At 43.6% G+C, this 17105-nt stretch overlaps 1 protein-coding gene across 19 annotated transcripts in view; it reads right to left on the bottom strand.

Moving 5' to 3' along the window:
- LOC142895137 (pleckstrin homology-like domain family B member 1) overlaps nucleotides 1–17105 on the bottom strand; it is a 363501-nt gene that overhangs the window by 316009 nt on the left and 30387 nt on the right. For 18 of the 19 annotated variants that reach the window (XR_012928179.1, XM_076035935.1, XM_076035943.1 and 15 more), the window contains exons 3-4: nucleotides 16495–16618; nucleotides 15044–15214 (exon numbers count right to left, since the gene is read on the bottom strand). Coding sequence is in view for 17 of the 19 variants with exons in the window: in XM_076035935.1 (XP_075892050.1) it covers nucleotides 15044–15214; nucleotides 16495–16618 (295 nt within the window). In the remaining 2 variants the exon portion in view is untranslated. Of the gene's footprint in view, nucleotides 1–10470; nucleotides 10971–15043; nucleotides 15215–16494; nucleotides 16619–17105 lie in introns of those variants that run through there. The other variant, XM_076035946.1, reaches the window with a different exon arrangement.

Consider the following 17105-nt stretch of genomic DNA (forward strand, 5'->3'; position numbering starts at 1 on the left):
GCGGTCTGTTTCTGCAAGCAGTCAGAGCTCTTGTGTGTGGCTGCCTCGGGAATGACTTGTCATCAGGTGCTATAAGGCACCAACAGAGAATTCCATTTATCTCATCTTTCCTGACAGCCTCTACCTAAGCGAAACCTCAACACGGTATTTGCCCTTTGCCTCTATTATCTCACAGTTAGTCAAATGCGATGGCATTTACGAGAAAAAAGTGACAGTAAACACAGGGGAATTGACCTTTTAAAAATAGTTTTGTTTTTTTTTTTTAACACAGCTTGGTAAAAATCACATGGCGGAACATTAGCGTCGCTACGGGAGCTGAACGTGTGCCATTTCTCTCATTAATCTATCTGGGTTAAGCGTTCCGTCATTGAACTCCATTACTGACGGTCCCTCAGCGCCACTTAGCCCTCATCAATTCAGCTGTCACCACCTTGCTACTCATCATGATGGATCCCCACCCACCCTCAACCGTGCGCGCTCTGTCGAGGTGTGTCGCGCAATCATGAGTGCAGGTGATTTATGGCCCTGTGAGAAAGACTGCGTTTACCCGGGTCCCATGGAAGTAGCCGTGATACGGCGACGCTCTGAAATCGTAAGACGTGTCATATTCAGTAGAAAAGGCTGGGATCGTAAATCATTTGGTTTTACATCTAGTGGGGGTGAGGGGCACCCCACTGTGTCGACACAGAAGAATAACCAAGCTTCAATTTACAATTACAGGAATGAAGGGTACTTTAACTGGACCCACTTGACGTAAAGTCAATGGAGAGGATGTGACTGATGTGCCAAGACCCTCGAGAAGTGACATCTTGCAAAATCAGTCTTCAAGACAGACCATCGCTTATGAAAAGGGTTGGTTTACAAGAAAACACAAATCCGTTCCTGGTCTCCACCCAAACTACAAGGGTTCCCCCCCCCCACACAAACACAAACACACCTTATCTGAAACTCTGGAGAGATTTGCTGCAAACATTCCACTCTCGCCCAGTTGAGGCTGCGGGGGAGGTTAATGACACCAGAGGGAGGCCGAACCCTTTACCACGCAGCGATAACCACACCTCAAACCACTCAGACACTTTATTTAGACTGGAGGGGCTCAAAGTAAAGGATGTTTGGGATGAGTCCGTTGCGACATGTTTTTTTTTTTGTGTGTGTGTGTGTGTGTGTGTGTGTGTGTGTGTGTGTGTGTGTGTGTGTGTTGCTAAATGCAAATGCAAATAGCACTATTAGAAGATTAGCTCATCCTACTTTTGTGACAGCTAATGGGGATCCATGTAACAATAAACAATAAACGTGACCCACTACTTGCAAAATGAACGCAGCATCATCAGCGTCAGCAAGCAAAACACCAGGCAACAAGTCGGCCTCGGCAGGCTAGTCGAGTTCTGACTTGCGAGCCCTCAAACATTCTCCGTTTCCGAGGTGACAGGAGCTAAACAGCTGAGGTGAGCCCTGAGGTGGCTGAGCCCTAGTGCTCTGGTGGTAAGCTAGTTTTTGAGACTAAGAAACCTACACAAAGCCTGCGTTTTCACTGAAACTGCAAGAAATTAAACCGCACTTGTTCGAAAACGCTCTCCAGGCTGGATAAGCTTGAAAACGCCTCCTTTTCCGGATTCGTGTGAACGCCGAAACCGATCTTTTTTGGAAATGCTGATGTCACAGCTCTAAACCATTCCCCCTGCCTTGCAACATGAGCGGCCGTGAGGTGCAGACGACAACTCATAACAAAAACCACGTTGGGTTACTGCTACTACTGATCAGCCTGCAGTCTTCCCAATAACCTCCACTACAACAAACCACAAACATTAGTGAACAATAACACAAAGTGCTCGAAGATCGATCGTTCATTGTGTACAAAGTGAAAATAAATGCAACGCAAACAATTGGCAAACCTCCTGCTTTACTTTTTATTGATTTTCTTTTGGGTTGGCGGATTGGGATATTGATGCAAGGAACCAAAATGACAAAAATGTTAGCAAACTTTTACTGGCACAACTCCTCGTCAACCTTAACATGTACCTTTCAAGGCTTTGTATTCTAAAGTAACTCGAAGCAGAAGTTCATCTCTGTTGTTTATCCACACCGTCTTTTTACAAGTGATCTTTCTGTCTGTGATCTATGGTGCTAATTTTTTTTGCGAGCTGCTGCTTCTTTAAACATGGCGTGCTTCAGGTGTTCTTCTTCTTCCGCATTCAGGGAGTCAACTTGCAGCGCCACACCAGGCCTGGCATAGGTACTACATAGTTTTCAGTCGTTTCCAGCGCAACGGTGTAAACAAGAATTTTTATGAATAAGGCATCGAGTTATTTTTTCAGTGTAAGCGGCCCCTGAATGAGCTTCATGTAGATTAAGATCTGCATGCATAAACTGTTTCCAAGACTGGTCTTCCCCTCCTTCCCTGTAACAATAAATCACAGATATCTGCCAGAGCAGTATTTTTCAGAAAACATGAGTCAAAAATGAACCCCATGCAGCCAGTAGTCATAAAAAAAACTGCAGATTGCAGATTAAAAAAAAACGCAATTAGTCAACCGCAAAAGAATTAGTCAAAATTCCCTCTGACTTCATCAGTTGCTTTCCAGCTTGTTTGTCTCACAAGATGGACAGGGACACGTAACTAGATGATGTTAAAAAGTGTATCCCTTAGTTATCGTAAATGCAAACGTATTAACTTTTTGGTTTAACTGGTATATGCATGTACTCTGAGCAAGCAAGCAACTATTAGCTTGCCGTTATTTCTGAAACTGGAGACAATCTCATAAAAACAGCTCTGACTTAAGACACATCTTGATTGCATTGTTCGAGATAAATATTAAATGCTTTGTGTTCAATTACTTTTCAATAACCGGAGATTGAAATGCTAAATACGTAACTTAAACTAAACATGTGTTATCTATCTCTTGGTTATATGAGGTGAGCCATGCTGTTCTGTTCATGTATTTTAATTCATGAAGCAATTTAATGATACGTTGTAGTGAAAAGGCCTCATACATAAATGCCAAGATTCACAACATCTCGACCCCTGGCTGACATGGAGACATAAGGACGACCCTGTCCTCTGACATGTTTGAAACCGCCAACCCGCAGTCCGCAGGGCAAGGCACAAACCTTGAAGCTCTTTATGCCGTCAGCAGGCTTCACGTGGTTCTCCGCAGAACCACATGAAGTCATTATCCTATAGACATATACAGCTGGGTGGGAACAGCCTACACGACGTGCAGATGATGAAGAGCCAAAACAAGAAGTGAAAAGTTAAGAGTCGACGGTTTGGTTTGACCGGAACATGAACCACGTGTAAAACTCCAGAGAACAACCAAAATCATAGTTATGCTGCTAGTTGGTGCAAAGTATGAGCTCCACCTGCGAATAAAAGCCTTTTTTTTGTACATTTTACAGAATGGATGAATGGCATTTATGTTAAATTTATGGAAATGCGACCTCTAAGTCCATACGGGCTGGGCTTTCTTGGCAACATGACGCTTAGATATAAGAAAAATCAATCAAATCAAAATGCATTCATTTTTGCTTCATACATTCTGATAAAACAGAATGTCTCAGGATGAAACTGGCATGAAGATAATATATTTATTTTCATTATAACTATACATGGGGAATATTTGTGGAATTAAAATTTTGAAACCAAGTTGATTGTCATAATAAAAGTGAATTAAAGTGTAGCATCTGGCATTTCCCCTTTTCTTGTGCGCCACCTATCTGTGTCATGTTGCATACTGTGAACCCCTTACGGCAAAGCTCGTCGTTCACTCAGCCGGGTTACGAAAGGTTCATCGGCAGGGTTCTGCATCAGTTACAGCCTGGTTTGACACACACAGCAGCTCAAAAACCACGAGCTCCACATCTGGGCTCGACCGAGTCAACTTGACTTATTTTTAAAAACACAGCCGTATCTCTGTGCTCCCCTCCTACATAGGAACCCTCTGACCTGGGATAAGCATGTCAAGAGAGGAGTGCCGTTCCAAGAGGCAGCGGTGGAGTCGAGGACGACCATTCCCCTCCAAGGCTGAGCTCAGCGAAAGCAGCCGCGGTACAAACAGTGGATCAGCGAGATGTTTTCCAGAGGGAAAATATGACACACAGGCGTTTTCGGAATCACAATTAGGTTTGCGGGGAAAAGGAGGGGGCGTCAGGGACTGAAAATGTGTGTGTGTGTGTGTGTGTGTGTGTGTGTGTGTGTGTGTGTGTGTGTGTGTGTGTGTGTGTGTGTGTGAGAGAGGACCCCCACCTTGCCATGTAATCACTTAAATTGATTCCCAGCCTAGCGGGAGAGCAACACTGGAGGAGCGATTGGTCTAATCACTGCCTTCATTTCAGTGAGTGGACCGTTATCGCAAGAACAGCATCTTTCAGCTTCCCCCTCCCACTGCTGCCAGGCTCCCCGGTGGTGCCACATTAATCAGAACACAAAGCAGGGACTGGATTAAAAAAAGGTGTACATTAGAGAATTGGAGGGCCGCCATTGTGATGGAATGTCAGCAGCACTTTTATCGAACCAGAGCTGCCCGCATCTTCGGGAATGACGACACCGCCGATCGCCTTCTCAAGGACGATGCAACCCCAGCATCTCATAGACACCACGAGACGCTAAGTGGATTATGAAGCACGCACTATGACGCCAGCTACATTGGCAAGGAAGGCCGTTTTACAGTATAGCCACAAGGTATAGTCAAGCTAAAGGACAAGCAGAGGGTGTATCATGAGTTGAGTTTCCATAAAATTTCAATCAACCTCTGGAAAGTTTGTTTTACAAAAACGAAAAACGAAAAACGAAAACCGCGAGTGATATGTTTCCATAAGATGATTTGGCCCTTTTGAATAAAGGTGTGTAAAAGCCTGGTTATGTCAAGGACGCCCTTCATGAGGCAGAGGTGAACAAGACCTGCAGAAGAATGGAGAGAGAATGCTGTCAACTGACCGAGTCATAAGTATAGCACTGGCCCTAGCACTAGCACTTTTACTAATATCATATTTTTCAAAATGTGCATGAAAAGGTTTTGGGGAAATGCAATTACTGGGTGTCAAGAAGGGTTACGAAATCCCTGTCATGGTGGAAAGGACACTGCCTTATAAGAAAATTAGGTATTTGGCAGTTTTTCCTTTTGAAATAATACATAGTTTTTTTGTAAGTATGGGCTAAAACCTATGGCTCATGTGTCTGTATTATAATTAGGGCTAAGATTGAGTTCAAATAGTTGACCTCAATAATAAAGCATTCAATTGTTATATTTATTTTCCCCATTTAATGGAAAACAAAGAAACAATACAAGCAATATACAGAAGTTTACAGTAAACCATGAACTTTCTACAATGCGATTTGTTTAATGCCAGAAGTGACAAGACAAATCACTGTAATACATGAGTGGCTTCCTTTGGGAGCATTTAGGCCAATCAGCGTTAATGCCACATCGTGCCTCGGGCGTATTGTGACATTTGAAGAAGAAGTGGTGAGCAGTTCTGCCCTATCCATCCATTCTGAGGATGCGATATTCCATCGTTTCTCTAATAACATCTCTCTCTGTTTTTTTCCCCTCCACTCTGGAATGCCCACATTAAATCTTTCCAGCGCGTCGGCTTAGCCTCAAGTACATTTCCCAGAAGATTAGATCGGAGTAACCAGAGTTGGTCAGCGCACAAACGCTTCTCATACTCCCCGAATGAGTTCAGGAGCAGTCAGGAGAGTTTCTTGAGGTTCTGCTTATTGAGATAACAAAAGCGTCTGTGATCAAAACAGACGGTGACGCATCGTAGCTGCAGCTTTGTGGCTGCTGACACCTTTTTCACCTCTGGACTGTGTATCAGAAGCCTGGTGAAGCATAATTCAAAATTTAATGTAATTATCTTTCAGAGGACACTGTAAACAGCGGTTATTTATCTCTTTTCATGTTTTGCTGCAAGAAACCTGTTTTGTTAGAGCTACGTATGCACAAACTACTATTTCTATTCAGAGATACTACAGAGACTTTAGTATCATCAAGGTTGCTCAAGTCTCCAGTCTTGTTTAACAAACAAGAGCTTTCATTCATTCATTCATTTCCTGTATTCACTTCTCCTGCACTCATATCTTAGACAACACCCTGAACAAGTGGCCAGTTTATAGCAGAGCCACATAGAAAGACAAACAACTGTTCACACTCACACCTTTGGCCAATTTACAGTTACCAATTGGCCTCGCATGGATGTTTCTGAACAGTGGGAGGAAGTCGCAGTACCTGCAGAGAACCAACGCAGACACACACAGAAAGCCGAACCCGTGACCAGTCTTGCTGTGAGGCGTCAGCACTAAACCACCGCACCACCGTGTCGCCTGGAATTCCTCCTCTCAAAGTCACTGCGTCACTGTTACGTCGTCACTTGGCTCAGAGGAAAAAAGGGTCCGGGTAACTTTAAGATCCTCAACTGTTGTGCGTGTCAAACAAAGGCCTCGCCACAAAAAACCACTAGCATGAGAAGTCACAAAGGCGCAGAAGGGCCGCGGACAAAAGGATGCCAAAAACTACAGCTGACTGTTGCCATGGGAAGCCGATGGTTTACAGCCTCAGCAAAAGGCCAGGAAGCCAAACCCTCCAGTTAATCAATGAGCGCTTCTCCTCCGGCCAGATCCCTCCGAAAAGGCGAGCCAAGTGGCAAGATCACGGGGGCTGGTTTGTGGAGGAGAGGTCTAACCTTGCATTCCCTCCATGCGGGGAGAACTGTCAGAGCAAATAAAAGGTTGGGGAGGAAAGTTTTGGAAGAAGCGATCACATGTTCGAAGCAGTCTGACGCCAGTGCGGTGCCGCAAACGGAAGGCATCTGGAGACAGCGGTCGCTTCTGGTCAGCTGCTTTCGCACACATGCTCTGGGTTTGACGATCCGTGGCTGATTCCACTGTCATGCAAAAAATAAAAAATAAAAATGCGGAAAATGCGCCCTTTGGAATTCTCGTCTTACTGCAGGTTTCAACTTAATCAGTGACTAAAAAAGAATCTTTTGTAATAGTTACGTAGCAGAGTTGTTAACGAGCAGATATTTTAGGTCCCAGGTGACCTTGACCTCATCCGAATTGGCTCAAAAGTAAATGAAGTAAGTGTTTCAATGAATGATTAGTATAAGCATCAGAATAAACACATACTGTATACTAAAGATGCTTTTATGAAACAAAAATTGTTTTGTAAAAAAAATTGCATGTTTATATAACCTGTATTTGAAATGAGTTTTTAAGAACAGATTTAGCTTTCAATTTTTCCATATGCAATTCAATCCAATTTAATCCAATTAAATTCCATTCAATTCAATTTATTTATTAAGGGCTGCACAACAAATATTAGCAGAATTTGCTGCTGGCACAGCAAAGCATGCTTTAAGGGAAAAAGCTGTTATTGAAACAAGCTGTTTTGGTGGATATGGATGTATAACACCGACCAGAGGGCAACAGTGAGCTGGTTAAGGAGGATCGGAAACTATCTTTTGTGCTCTTGCGATGGTGCTGGTAATGGTTTATGGTAAAGTGAATCTAGTAAACCAGTTAACTAACATCCTTTCAGCTACTGCAACTACATTTGGTACCGAATGTGTGATGTAGTTTTATTTTTTTAAAGATTTAAAACTAATTGAACTCATTTTAAAGATTGAGCAACATAGTCATGTCACACAACAACATCAAGAACAACTGTAGTAAGTTTCCCACTTATTGCTAAATCCCCATTATAACAAATTACCTCATTAGACACTGGGCATCTACAGCCTCCAGCGTCTCAGGCATAAAAAAAAATCTGCCCCTGTACAACACTTGTCGCAATCACATCCTGCTGCTCGCATCATCCACCCTGCAGTCCGCCAGCTGCCGTCTCTGGTGGGCGCTGATGGCGCTACCGTGTCGGAGGATGGCTGCCGCTTGTCCGAACAGATGTTCCGTGCCCCCATCGCCGCCACCCCTCCCCTCGGCTCCTTTTGTCAGGGCGCCTCAAGCCGATCCCCCGCTGATAAACATGCTCCCAGAGGCAGATGGCCGCAGGCCTGAAACTCAATCAATATGTTCCCTCGGTGCGACTCACAGGTGGGTTTTTGCTCTGAGTTGGGATATTTTTCCTGCTTATGTGACAACACACGTTTCAAGGCCTTGGCGAACAATCCCTTTCTACACCTTCTATTATAACACATTAGCATATGTCACTTTAAAAAAAAAATGGATGTCGGCGTTTTCTTTCAAAGCGCTGACTGAATCGCAGCTGCACACCTCTTGATGCAAAGGTCTATAAATACATATATCTACCAGTGTACCTCAGCAAACTCGAGCACTATTCTCCGAACTCAGCTATGTGATCTCATAGCTGCATCCCAAATGTTTGTGGCATTCATACCTAAAATTAAGTTATTAAAATAAGGATTAGAAAGCTCTTTGTGATGTCATGTTCACCTCATGGGTTCAAGATGTTTGCAAAGCAAATATGTTACATCTGTCTTTGTCTTTACGGTGAGGGCACATATTGAATGAACTCAAAGTCAGACAGCGTGGAGTAAGTAACAAAAATCTTCAGACTTTTTTTCAGGATATTCTTCATTCAAAGGCACAAGCTGCAATATATCAAACTGTACCATTCCAAAAACTTTTAAATGTGGTGACAATTAGTCAGTCAACACTTTGCATAAATTTGTCACATAAACTACCAAACATATTCAAGCATTAACCAAAGATGCACTATTAGTTCATGGGGAAAAAGTTGTATTTTTTATTTTGGGGGGGGGGATCCATATCCTGAATAAAGTCTTAGAAAATAATATGTTAATATGTAGTAATAATATGTTAAGATGCACTGATAGTTACTGCAATGGTTCAGACTATTGGAAATACATACCAAACGTAAATTTGCAGCTACATGGATGTATTGGGAAGGTTTTTACATGAAAGACAATACACTTAGGAGAGTTCCATTTGTTTTTTTGTTGTGCTTTTTTTGTTCTTGTTATACTAGTCTTTAGGGAGGTCCTCCCTGCAGTGTGAGGAAATACACGTGTATTTGTAGTAACATCTCATTTTGACACATTGCCTTGACCTGGGGATGTACGGTCAAACATCAACATACTTGTGCCCACACACACGCCCACACACACACACACACACACACACACACACACACACACACACAAACACAGCGAATGCACACCAGCTGCTACCAGCTCCCCTCCCCTCTCGCTTCCTGCGTGGAGGTTCCCCCCGTGGTCCCTCACACATGTCCGACCTGTGTTCCAGAGCCAACATGACATCCTTTAGCAGCCTGATGAGTTGTTTTGCAGCGGGGTCTCCTCTGACAACGCACATCCTTTCTTTGCACACAGGGGTCAATGCAATGGCAGATGTAGAAGACGTGACAGAAGCGGAAAGTGTGCAGGGCACAATGGCTCAGTGACACAGTCCCCCGGTTGAACCCTCTAATTTGATCCAAACTGCTGGACCTCGAAATAGGCGGAATGTCCTAATTGTGTTCCAGCTTAGAAGTTCTGGTTAAGTCACATTGGCAAACCAAGAATAGAAGTGTAACAGTAGACACACACAGAGATGTCTGCTCATGCCAGTGCGATTGGGTGGTGGAGGTGCAGAGGGAGGAAAAAATCCCGATCTGGCAGACCTGTGTGTTTGTAGTCTATTAGCAGCACTCACATGGAAGTGAGAGCATGTATGTGTGTGTGTGGAGGGATACTGCTAGAGAGAGAGTGCGTCGTCATGGCAGGTTGGCAGCAAACTCAGCAGAATTTTTAGCAGAATATGACAATATTGAAATAGTATTAGTTCAGACTGCAAACAAGTGGTAGATAGATAGATAGATAGATAGATAGATAGATTTGTTATGTTCTCTTAATTTGATTAGTTTAAGCAGGAGCTTTGAACAACAAGTGCATTGCAGCGTATTAAAAGTAATGCTAGTTTTCGTCACTTTTCCTCACACACACAACATGCATTCAAAATGACAAAACACACCCCCTAACCCCCAAAAAAAGCAAAATATTTTTTAGCCGAATACATATATGCACCAATTGATGCAGATGTAAGTATACAGCGATGTCCTCATCACTCCCAGAAGAACAACATTACAGGAGGAAAAAAGACTTTGGACAGTTTTAAAGCGGAGTTTGGCGAGAGAACACCTGGACAGTGATCTCCCACAAACCACAGTACGCGCTGGCCGGTTGTGTGTTGGCCGAAATAAACAGAGAGTCAAACCACGCTACTTACAGTCGTGTCACTTGGACTACCGCCTAAAAAGAACACAGAAAAGTCAAAATTTTGATAACTTCAAGCGGGGTTCGGCGACCTCAACGAAGAACCGACAGCGGCGATAACGTGATCTGCGCTGCGAAGCCCTGCTAGTGTCACCATCCCACCCACCGGTCACTAAACCAACCAACCCGACAAAAACTACAGACTAAACAGCACAAACAAGACAGAAAAACCACTACGACCAGCAAGAGAAAACTTACTTTAACTCCAGTGAATAAATCTCCAGCGTCCCTCCGCTGTTTTCATCGCCTCCGCAGCTTTTTAAAAAAGCCACGTGTTTTCCCTCCGTCTGCGCCGCTTGTTGTTGAGCAACAGGGGCGTTTATGAGCTTTTTGTGTGTGCGTGTGGGTCCCGACGCGCTTTTGTTATGATAATCCAAAAAATCCCAACAGACTACTAATATATTCTGATGATATCTGAGCGTTCACAATAGGAGCTGTCCGCTTGCCCGCCGCTTGTTTAAAGAAAAAAAACAAAAAAAATCGCGGAGTTTCATCCACTGCGTCGCTACTTCATTCAGGGCCGGTGCGAGACTTTACAGTCATTGTGATCCGCCGTTGTCCATTGTCTGCTGTGTCCTCCTCCTCCTCCTCCTTCTCCTCCTCCTCCTCGTCACCGTCACGCAGCGGAGACGCTACACCTCGCAGCAGCGCCGCCAAGGCTCCTTGTGAGAAAACAGCTGGTTTGGCCGGCAGAGAGGCAGCGCTGTCAGGGGGAGACGGAGGGAGGAGGAGCGGGAGAGCCACCAGGGGAGAGGGGGAGGCACGGAGGAGGCATCACGCCGGGTACTAGCGGGTACTAGCGGGTACTAGTCATCCATTCAGGAGTTGCTGCTGGCTGTATGGATCTGCATTCAAAGCTCGCTGCCGCGGGTTTTTTTTTATTTTTTTTTTATTTTATTGCCCTGTCTAGTGCAGTTCACTTCAAGTGGCAGCACGCTGAGGCGCGGCTCACCCTCGTGTCCTATATTTAAAAGAACAAAGGTAAAGTGTCGACTCAGAGGGATCTTCGACGGTGGCGGAGACAGAAAGATTTCCTTGGGGTGGCCACAGGGTGAGATCGTTGCTCACATATGGGTGGCTGTAAGCTAAATATCTTAAATGACAACGTTAAATGTTTTAAGTTTGACCTCATGACAGTTTGCCTGGCACTTTTCATACAACAACATATGCTAGCTATGAATTAGAAGACAGCAAATCTTCACTGACGTTCATATTAATAACAAGCCGACATCAACTTGCTCCTACTGGATGTCCTGGGGTCAGGGTTAGTGTTACATTAAAGTGGAGTCGTTTTGAGTGTTTTGTTTCCATCTACAACAAAATCCAGACCAATCATCAAGTTAGAAATATACGTTTAAAAAAAAAAAGATACTGTACATCAGTCAACAAATCTAGGAATAAAATATAATAATACATGTGAGGTCTCCATTATCCGTGAGGGGGCCACGGCCCCCAATGGCCACCATGTAGCTCCACCCCGATAGTCTGAGATCCCATGAGACACATCAACCTCCTGCCATGAGGTGTGCGACAATGCAGGTTCTGTTAGTTTACATAACAGAACCGCGTGTTTAATTCATGTGGTTATAGGCGTGAAATCACTCGCTGGTATGAAATGCATGTCCTTTAGGGTCGGTGAGGCCAAAAAGACCCAACTGTTCAGTTTCATAGACGAATAATAAGCACAGGTCCACATGACATCATGTTTCTCCAGCAGCCCGAAGGGGAGATCTGAACTGTGTTTTGTTTTTTGAAATCCTGATTTCAAACTTTTTGCTCATGCTTTGTTCATAGTGAAACTGCACTAATGTACTCGACCGTTAAGTGACCTGGATGTTTGTTAAGAAGCTTTATAAAAGGCAATATATTCAAATTCAAGTTCATTTCAAGATGAATGATGATAAACAATATCGGTACTGATTAGATACTGGTAGATAAAGAATTACAAATTAATAACAGGCATTAAAGTCATTTGCTAATCTGACCTGTTGGACACTGCCTGATCCTAAATATTTATGGAGCAGGGAGAAACCTGCAGGAGCAAGTTTATGAAGCCCTCCAGTCAAAATAAGCGAGCTGCCGTCCTGAATCTCAAATACTTTTCTCTGCCATGCACAGTTTATTTCTCAGTTTACAGATTTACCAAGATTAAATGTTCATCCAGAGACCTGTCTCTGTTCACGTGTTCCTTCACTGGTGTTTAGATCTTTATCCGAACCCTCTATCACTCCGACGGAACAAAGGGCCAACCTGCGTCTCTTTCAACCGCCAGCTTAACGCACGTTGGAAGATTTTTTTTTTTTTTATGAGCTCTGTCATTTTTTGGGATTCCCCTTCACTGATTTCCCTACTCTGACCTACATAGTAAATCCTGGGAGATTACAGTGGGACGCTTTTTGGGGCCATTTTGCGATAATATTTACTTGTTGCTGTTTGTTTTTTGTTTTTTTATCATAATTCATCAGCACAGACGAGTCAAAACGTTCTGTCAGCAAACCAAAAGCCAGACAGGATTACCTGCGGCACGCTGTGCACCTAGTCACAGCTGACTAAGACCTTATCTCACCTGTGGGCACTTTAGAGTCTGTTACACTGCATTACTCATGTGGAATGGGAGTGGTAAGTAGAATATTTTCCAGCGAAAAGTCTGAAACACTTCCTGCTGCGTGGAATGTGTAAAAATACATATCAGCTTAGAATTTTCTACTAAAGGTAAAAGTCCTTTCTCTTCGTCTCGCCCCACTCTCCAGTGAACTCGGCTTTACCCTCACAACCATTCTCTAACCTGTGACATGCTGTGCGGCTAAAGTGGGATCTGTCTGGGGTAGAGGGCCGGTATAAATAGCCCTGTTCCCCTGCTCAGGTTACCCAGCCAGAGCGCAGGTTGAAATAGCAAAAGATAGACTGACAGACAAAGCACGTGTTGAGATACAGCGCTGCGCTCAGGTCCAGAGGGGAGCGACACCTGCTGATTGTTGTTTGTTGTCGCTGCTGGATTGGACTCCTCTCTGAGCCTTGAGAGAGCGGCTCCACAGGAAGCTCACTTCCCGTGACTCGTCGTGAGTCAGGTTTCATGAAACTCCCACCGCCGCCCCCCCCCTCCCCGCGCCCTCTCTGATGTCAACTTCGATGAATTTAGTTAACAGTTAACTTCCTGTCTGATCTGCTTCAAAACAGATGGACTGGTCACAGCAATGAAAACACCAATGAAACATATATATATATATATATATATACATATATATATATATATATATATACATATATATATGTATATATATATATATATATATATATATATATATATATATATATATATATATATATATATATATGTATTGATTATACTTATTTATTGATTATAATAAAAAGTTCTATTTCCAAAAAAAAAAGTGGGTCCACTTGAGAGAAAGATGAGCAAGTGTAACATCAGAAAAATAGGGGTTAACATGGTTTGAAATAATATACTTACACACTGGGCATTAACGTTTGGTTATTACTCATTACCTGTACTGGTCTTTGAAGAAAACAATAATCAAACGTTTCATTTCATGTTGCTTCTGAACTAGTATTTGCCTCAATGTACAGCGTCTTCTTTCTTAAAAGAAGTGATTGAACTAGTAAATGCCTCAGCCATAGGCTAATTTCAGTAAGTTTCTCTGTGGCATCTATCTAAGAAATATAATCAGGCTTCGGCAGATTGGAAATCAATTCACTTCTTCCTGCCTGCTTAAACGGCCGTATGCCTCAGCAGAAGAAAGTTCACTAGGTTATAAACAGGAGCCGCAGGCCGTTCTATAATCATTGACTATTGTGGGATTATCAGGCTGTTTCATTACAGATCTCTGGGTCCTGCAGACCAGGCTGAGAGATAATAGACTAAACATTCACTTCCCTTTCAAGCTCTTGGACAGGGAAGAGAATTTAGAGCTGTAGGATAATATCAGTCCTTTTTTGGCTAAGTATTTTTATATCATGTTGATGAAGAAATCTGTTCAACTTTTAGAAAGGTGCAGAACTAAAGTATGTATTTTTATCTCAATAATAATAGTAATGATAATGTAAATTTTCACTGTATCAAATCCAAGCTTGCTTAAAAATGGTCAAAGACCTCTGAGCCAGTCTCTCTTAGCTAACAGTATCACTGTCTTGATATTGCAAGTCCCTGACCTTGGAAACTCAGTAGTTGCCAGGTTTTTGGTTACCTTTGAGAGACTGCTGGGAGACTAATGGGTTCATTTTGCTGTCATCACGATGCTATATAGGCAGACTAACTACAGGCAAGTCGAGGGTCAGTATTGGTCAAATGGTCTGAGCTCAAAGACATAAAGGAGACACATCACGCAGTACGTCATCTGAAGTCAAATGTAGATTCTTAGTTCAAATGTCTAAACAAAAACAGAACAGCATGTCTGAAAAAAAAGTGCAGCAACCAGCAGTAGCAAAAGTTGCTACAGTCTGAAGTCAAGTGTTGTCATTTGTCAGATTAAATTAGATTAGAGGAATATCAGGCCAAAAACATAACTTGCTATTTTATCATTGGTGACCATTACACCCAGTTAGAATGGTTCCCAAAAACATACTTCACAGTGCCACACACAACACATCATATTTCTAAAATTATCATCATTGCCTGTATTTATTACTGCGGCTCCAAGTCTGACCATAATTGGATCAACGTGTGAACCTGGCAACCAGGACAATAGTGAAGCAAGAGAGAGTGCGACACCTCGCATCCAGCTGTGAGTTGCCTGTTCAGGCTGAATCCTACCTTGTGACAGCCGCACGGGCTGCAAGACCTGGAGGCCATCCACGGCACAGAGGTTCCCACATGGGTGCAGCGTGATGACCCCCGACCTGTTCTCTATGTAGCAGTGCTGGACGGCCACCCCAGGGCCCTGGATGTTGATGTCCACGGCCCCGTGACCTAGCGTGGTCCGGCCTGGAAGAGGGAGAGAGACTTAAAGTAACCCCCCAATCTGGTGCAGAGCAGCTACTTCTATTCCTGATCTTCCGGATATTGACAACAGAATTGATCGGCATTATTGATCCTGGTGAATGGTTAAAATTGACTCAGAGGCACATCAATTTATTTAGCGCTTCATTGGTACTTGCAAAGCCACCAAATGTCTGCAGCTAGTTGGAAAGACAAAGTTAGCATTCAGAGAAACAAGGGTGCAGGGCAAAGACATGTAGCCTGTTTATGCATTGGTGGTTTAGTGTTCTTCCAATCAGAGCTAATGTACAAGTCTGAATCAAAATTAACTTGAAGCGAACGTCCAACTCAAGTCACCTGTGCTGTTTGCATCTTCCCAGATATTTCCATAAATTAGCGGGAAAACAGGATCGTTAGCATAAACGCGATGGATAAGGACACAATAGTGTTTCTGTGCTTCAGGAGAAATCAGGAAGTGCAACAAGCATTCTTGAAGGTAAATCTTAAAAATTCTCTCTTCGTTCTTCTGCTGCTTCTTCGAGTTAACGTGTAATGGTGCAAATTTACAGAAGGTCCAATATTCTGCAGCTTCTCATTAATTCCACCCAGTTGTTGTTATGGCACATTGGTTTCCTATTTTTTATGACGCCGTAACAGTCAGCAAATAGTCATCAACAAGACAATCGGTATGAAACTATACCCCAACTATTGCAAAAGGAAAAGATCGCCAGGTGCCATAACAATACCAGCGCCCTCCAGAGGCCTCGTCCATGTCAGGACATGACTTCTGATTGGGAATCTCCCTGCATACCATCCAGACAAGGAACAGGAAGGACAGCAGACACGCGGGTCACGGCAGACAATCAGACACGGGTATAAGCAGGCGAAGCAGAGGGCCGAGAGGTCAGTGGCAGAATCACAACATGAGCCGCCAGCAGCGAGGACAAATAAACAAGCATGAAAGATGGACGTGCACGCGGACAGTCGGGTCACGGCAGGCGAAACCGTGTGTCGAGCATTTGCCGTCGAGGTCAAATAAATGAAATCAAAAGTTACGTGAAGTTAATTTAACGTAGCTATAAATACAATAAAGCCCCTGAAAGGAAACAATGTGACTTAGCTTTTCTCAATTATGTCAATTCAACATTTTTGTGCGCGCTTCCCAAGAGGGACAGTGGTTCATGGCAGGAGTTCACTGCGGTGTCAGTGACTTCACTCACTTGTATGTCAGGCTAGTGTGTGTGTGTGTGTGTGTGTCTGTGTGAACTGTGCGGGAGGTGTCGTACCTTCAGGCAGGGGCAGCAGCGTGATGGCAGTACTCAGCCGTCCACTGCCAAGGCTGACCAGGTGTGGGCGCTCTGCCTGGAACTTGAGGCCTTTTCCGGTCTCGATCAGGTCCAGAGGAGTGCTCTGAAGACAAAATGGGTGCGTGTGTGTGACAATCACATTTGTTACTTATATTATCAGAAGCAGGCGCAGAATCATTTATCAATCCACAGGGGAAATGAACCTTTTTGCGAAATTCTTTAGGCCACCAAAAAAAAAATTTTTTTTCTAAGATAAAAATAAAAGCTGTGAATTAGTTTTTTATTCTCGTCATTTGCTACAGATCACATATGTATTTTTCCATTGGCGTCTTCACAGTTGTGCCTTAACGTAAACACAATAGACCCATAGCTTCAAGTGCCGTAAAGCGGAGCCTCCGCAAATGAAATGTCAGTCACAGCTGCAAAGTGCCGAGAGGTCACTTCCTCCGACTGCACCGGCGCTGACTTGCGTGTCTCGGCTGCAAACGGACAAAACGCGGCCAAATCCTCGACCTTTTTTCCCCTCCGCTGGGTGAAATAATTGGCTGTGCACGAGGCAAAAAAGTGTCACAGGAGCTCTGAGCTCTAAG

Source organism: Nelusetta ayraudi, unplaced genomic scaffold, assembly GCF_046127955.1.
Source record: "Nelusetta ayraudi isolate G7.1 ecotype Tasmania unplaced genomic scaffold, CSIRO-AGI_Nayr_v1 ptg000048l, whole genome shotgun sequence".
Lineage (NCBI taxonomy): Eukaryota > Metazoa > Chordata > Actinopteri > Tetraodontiformes > Monacanthidae > Nelusetta > Nelusetta ayraudi.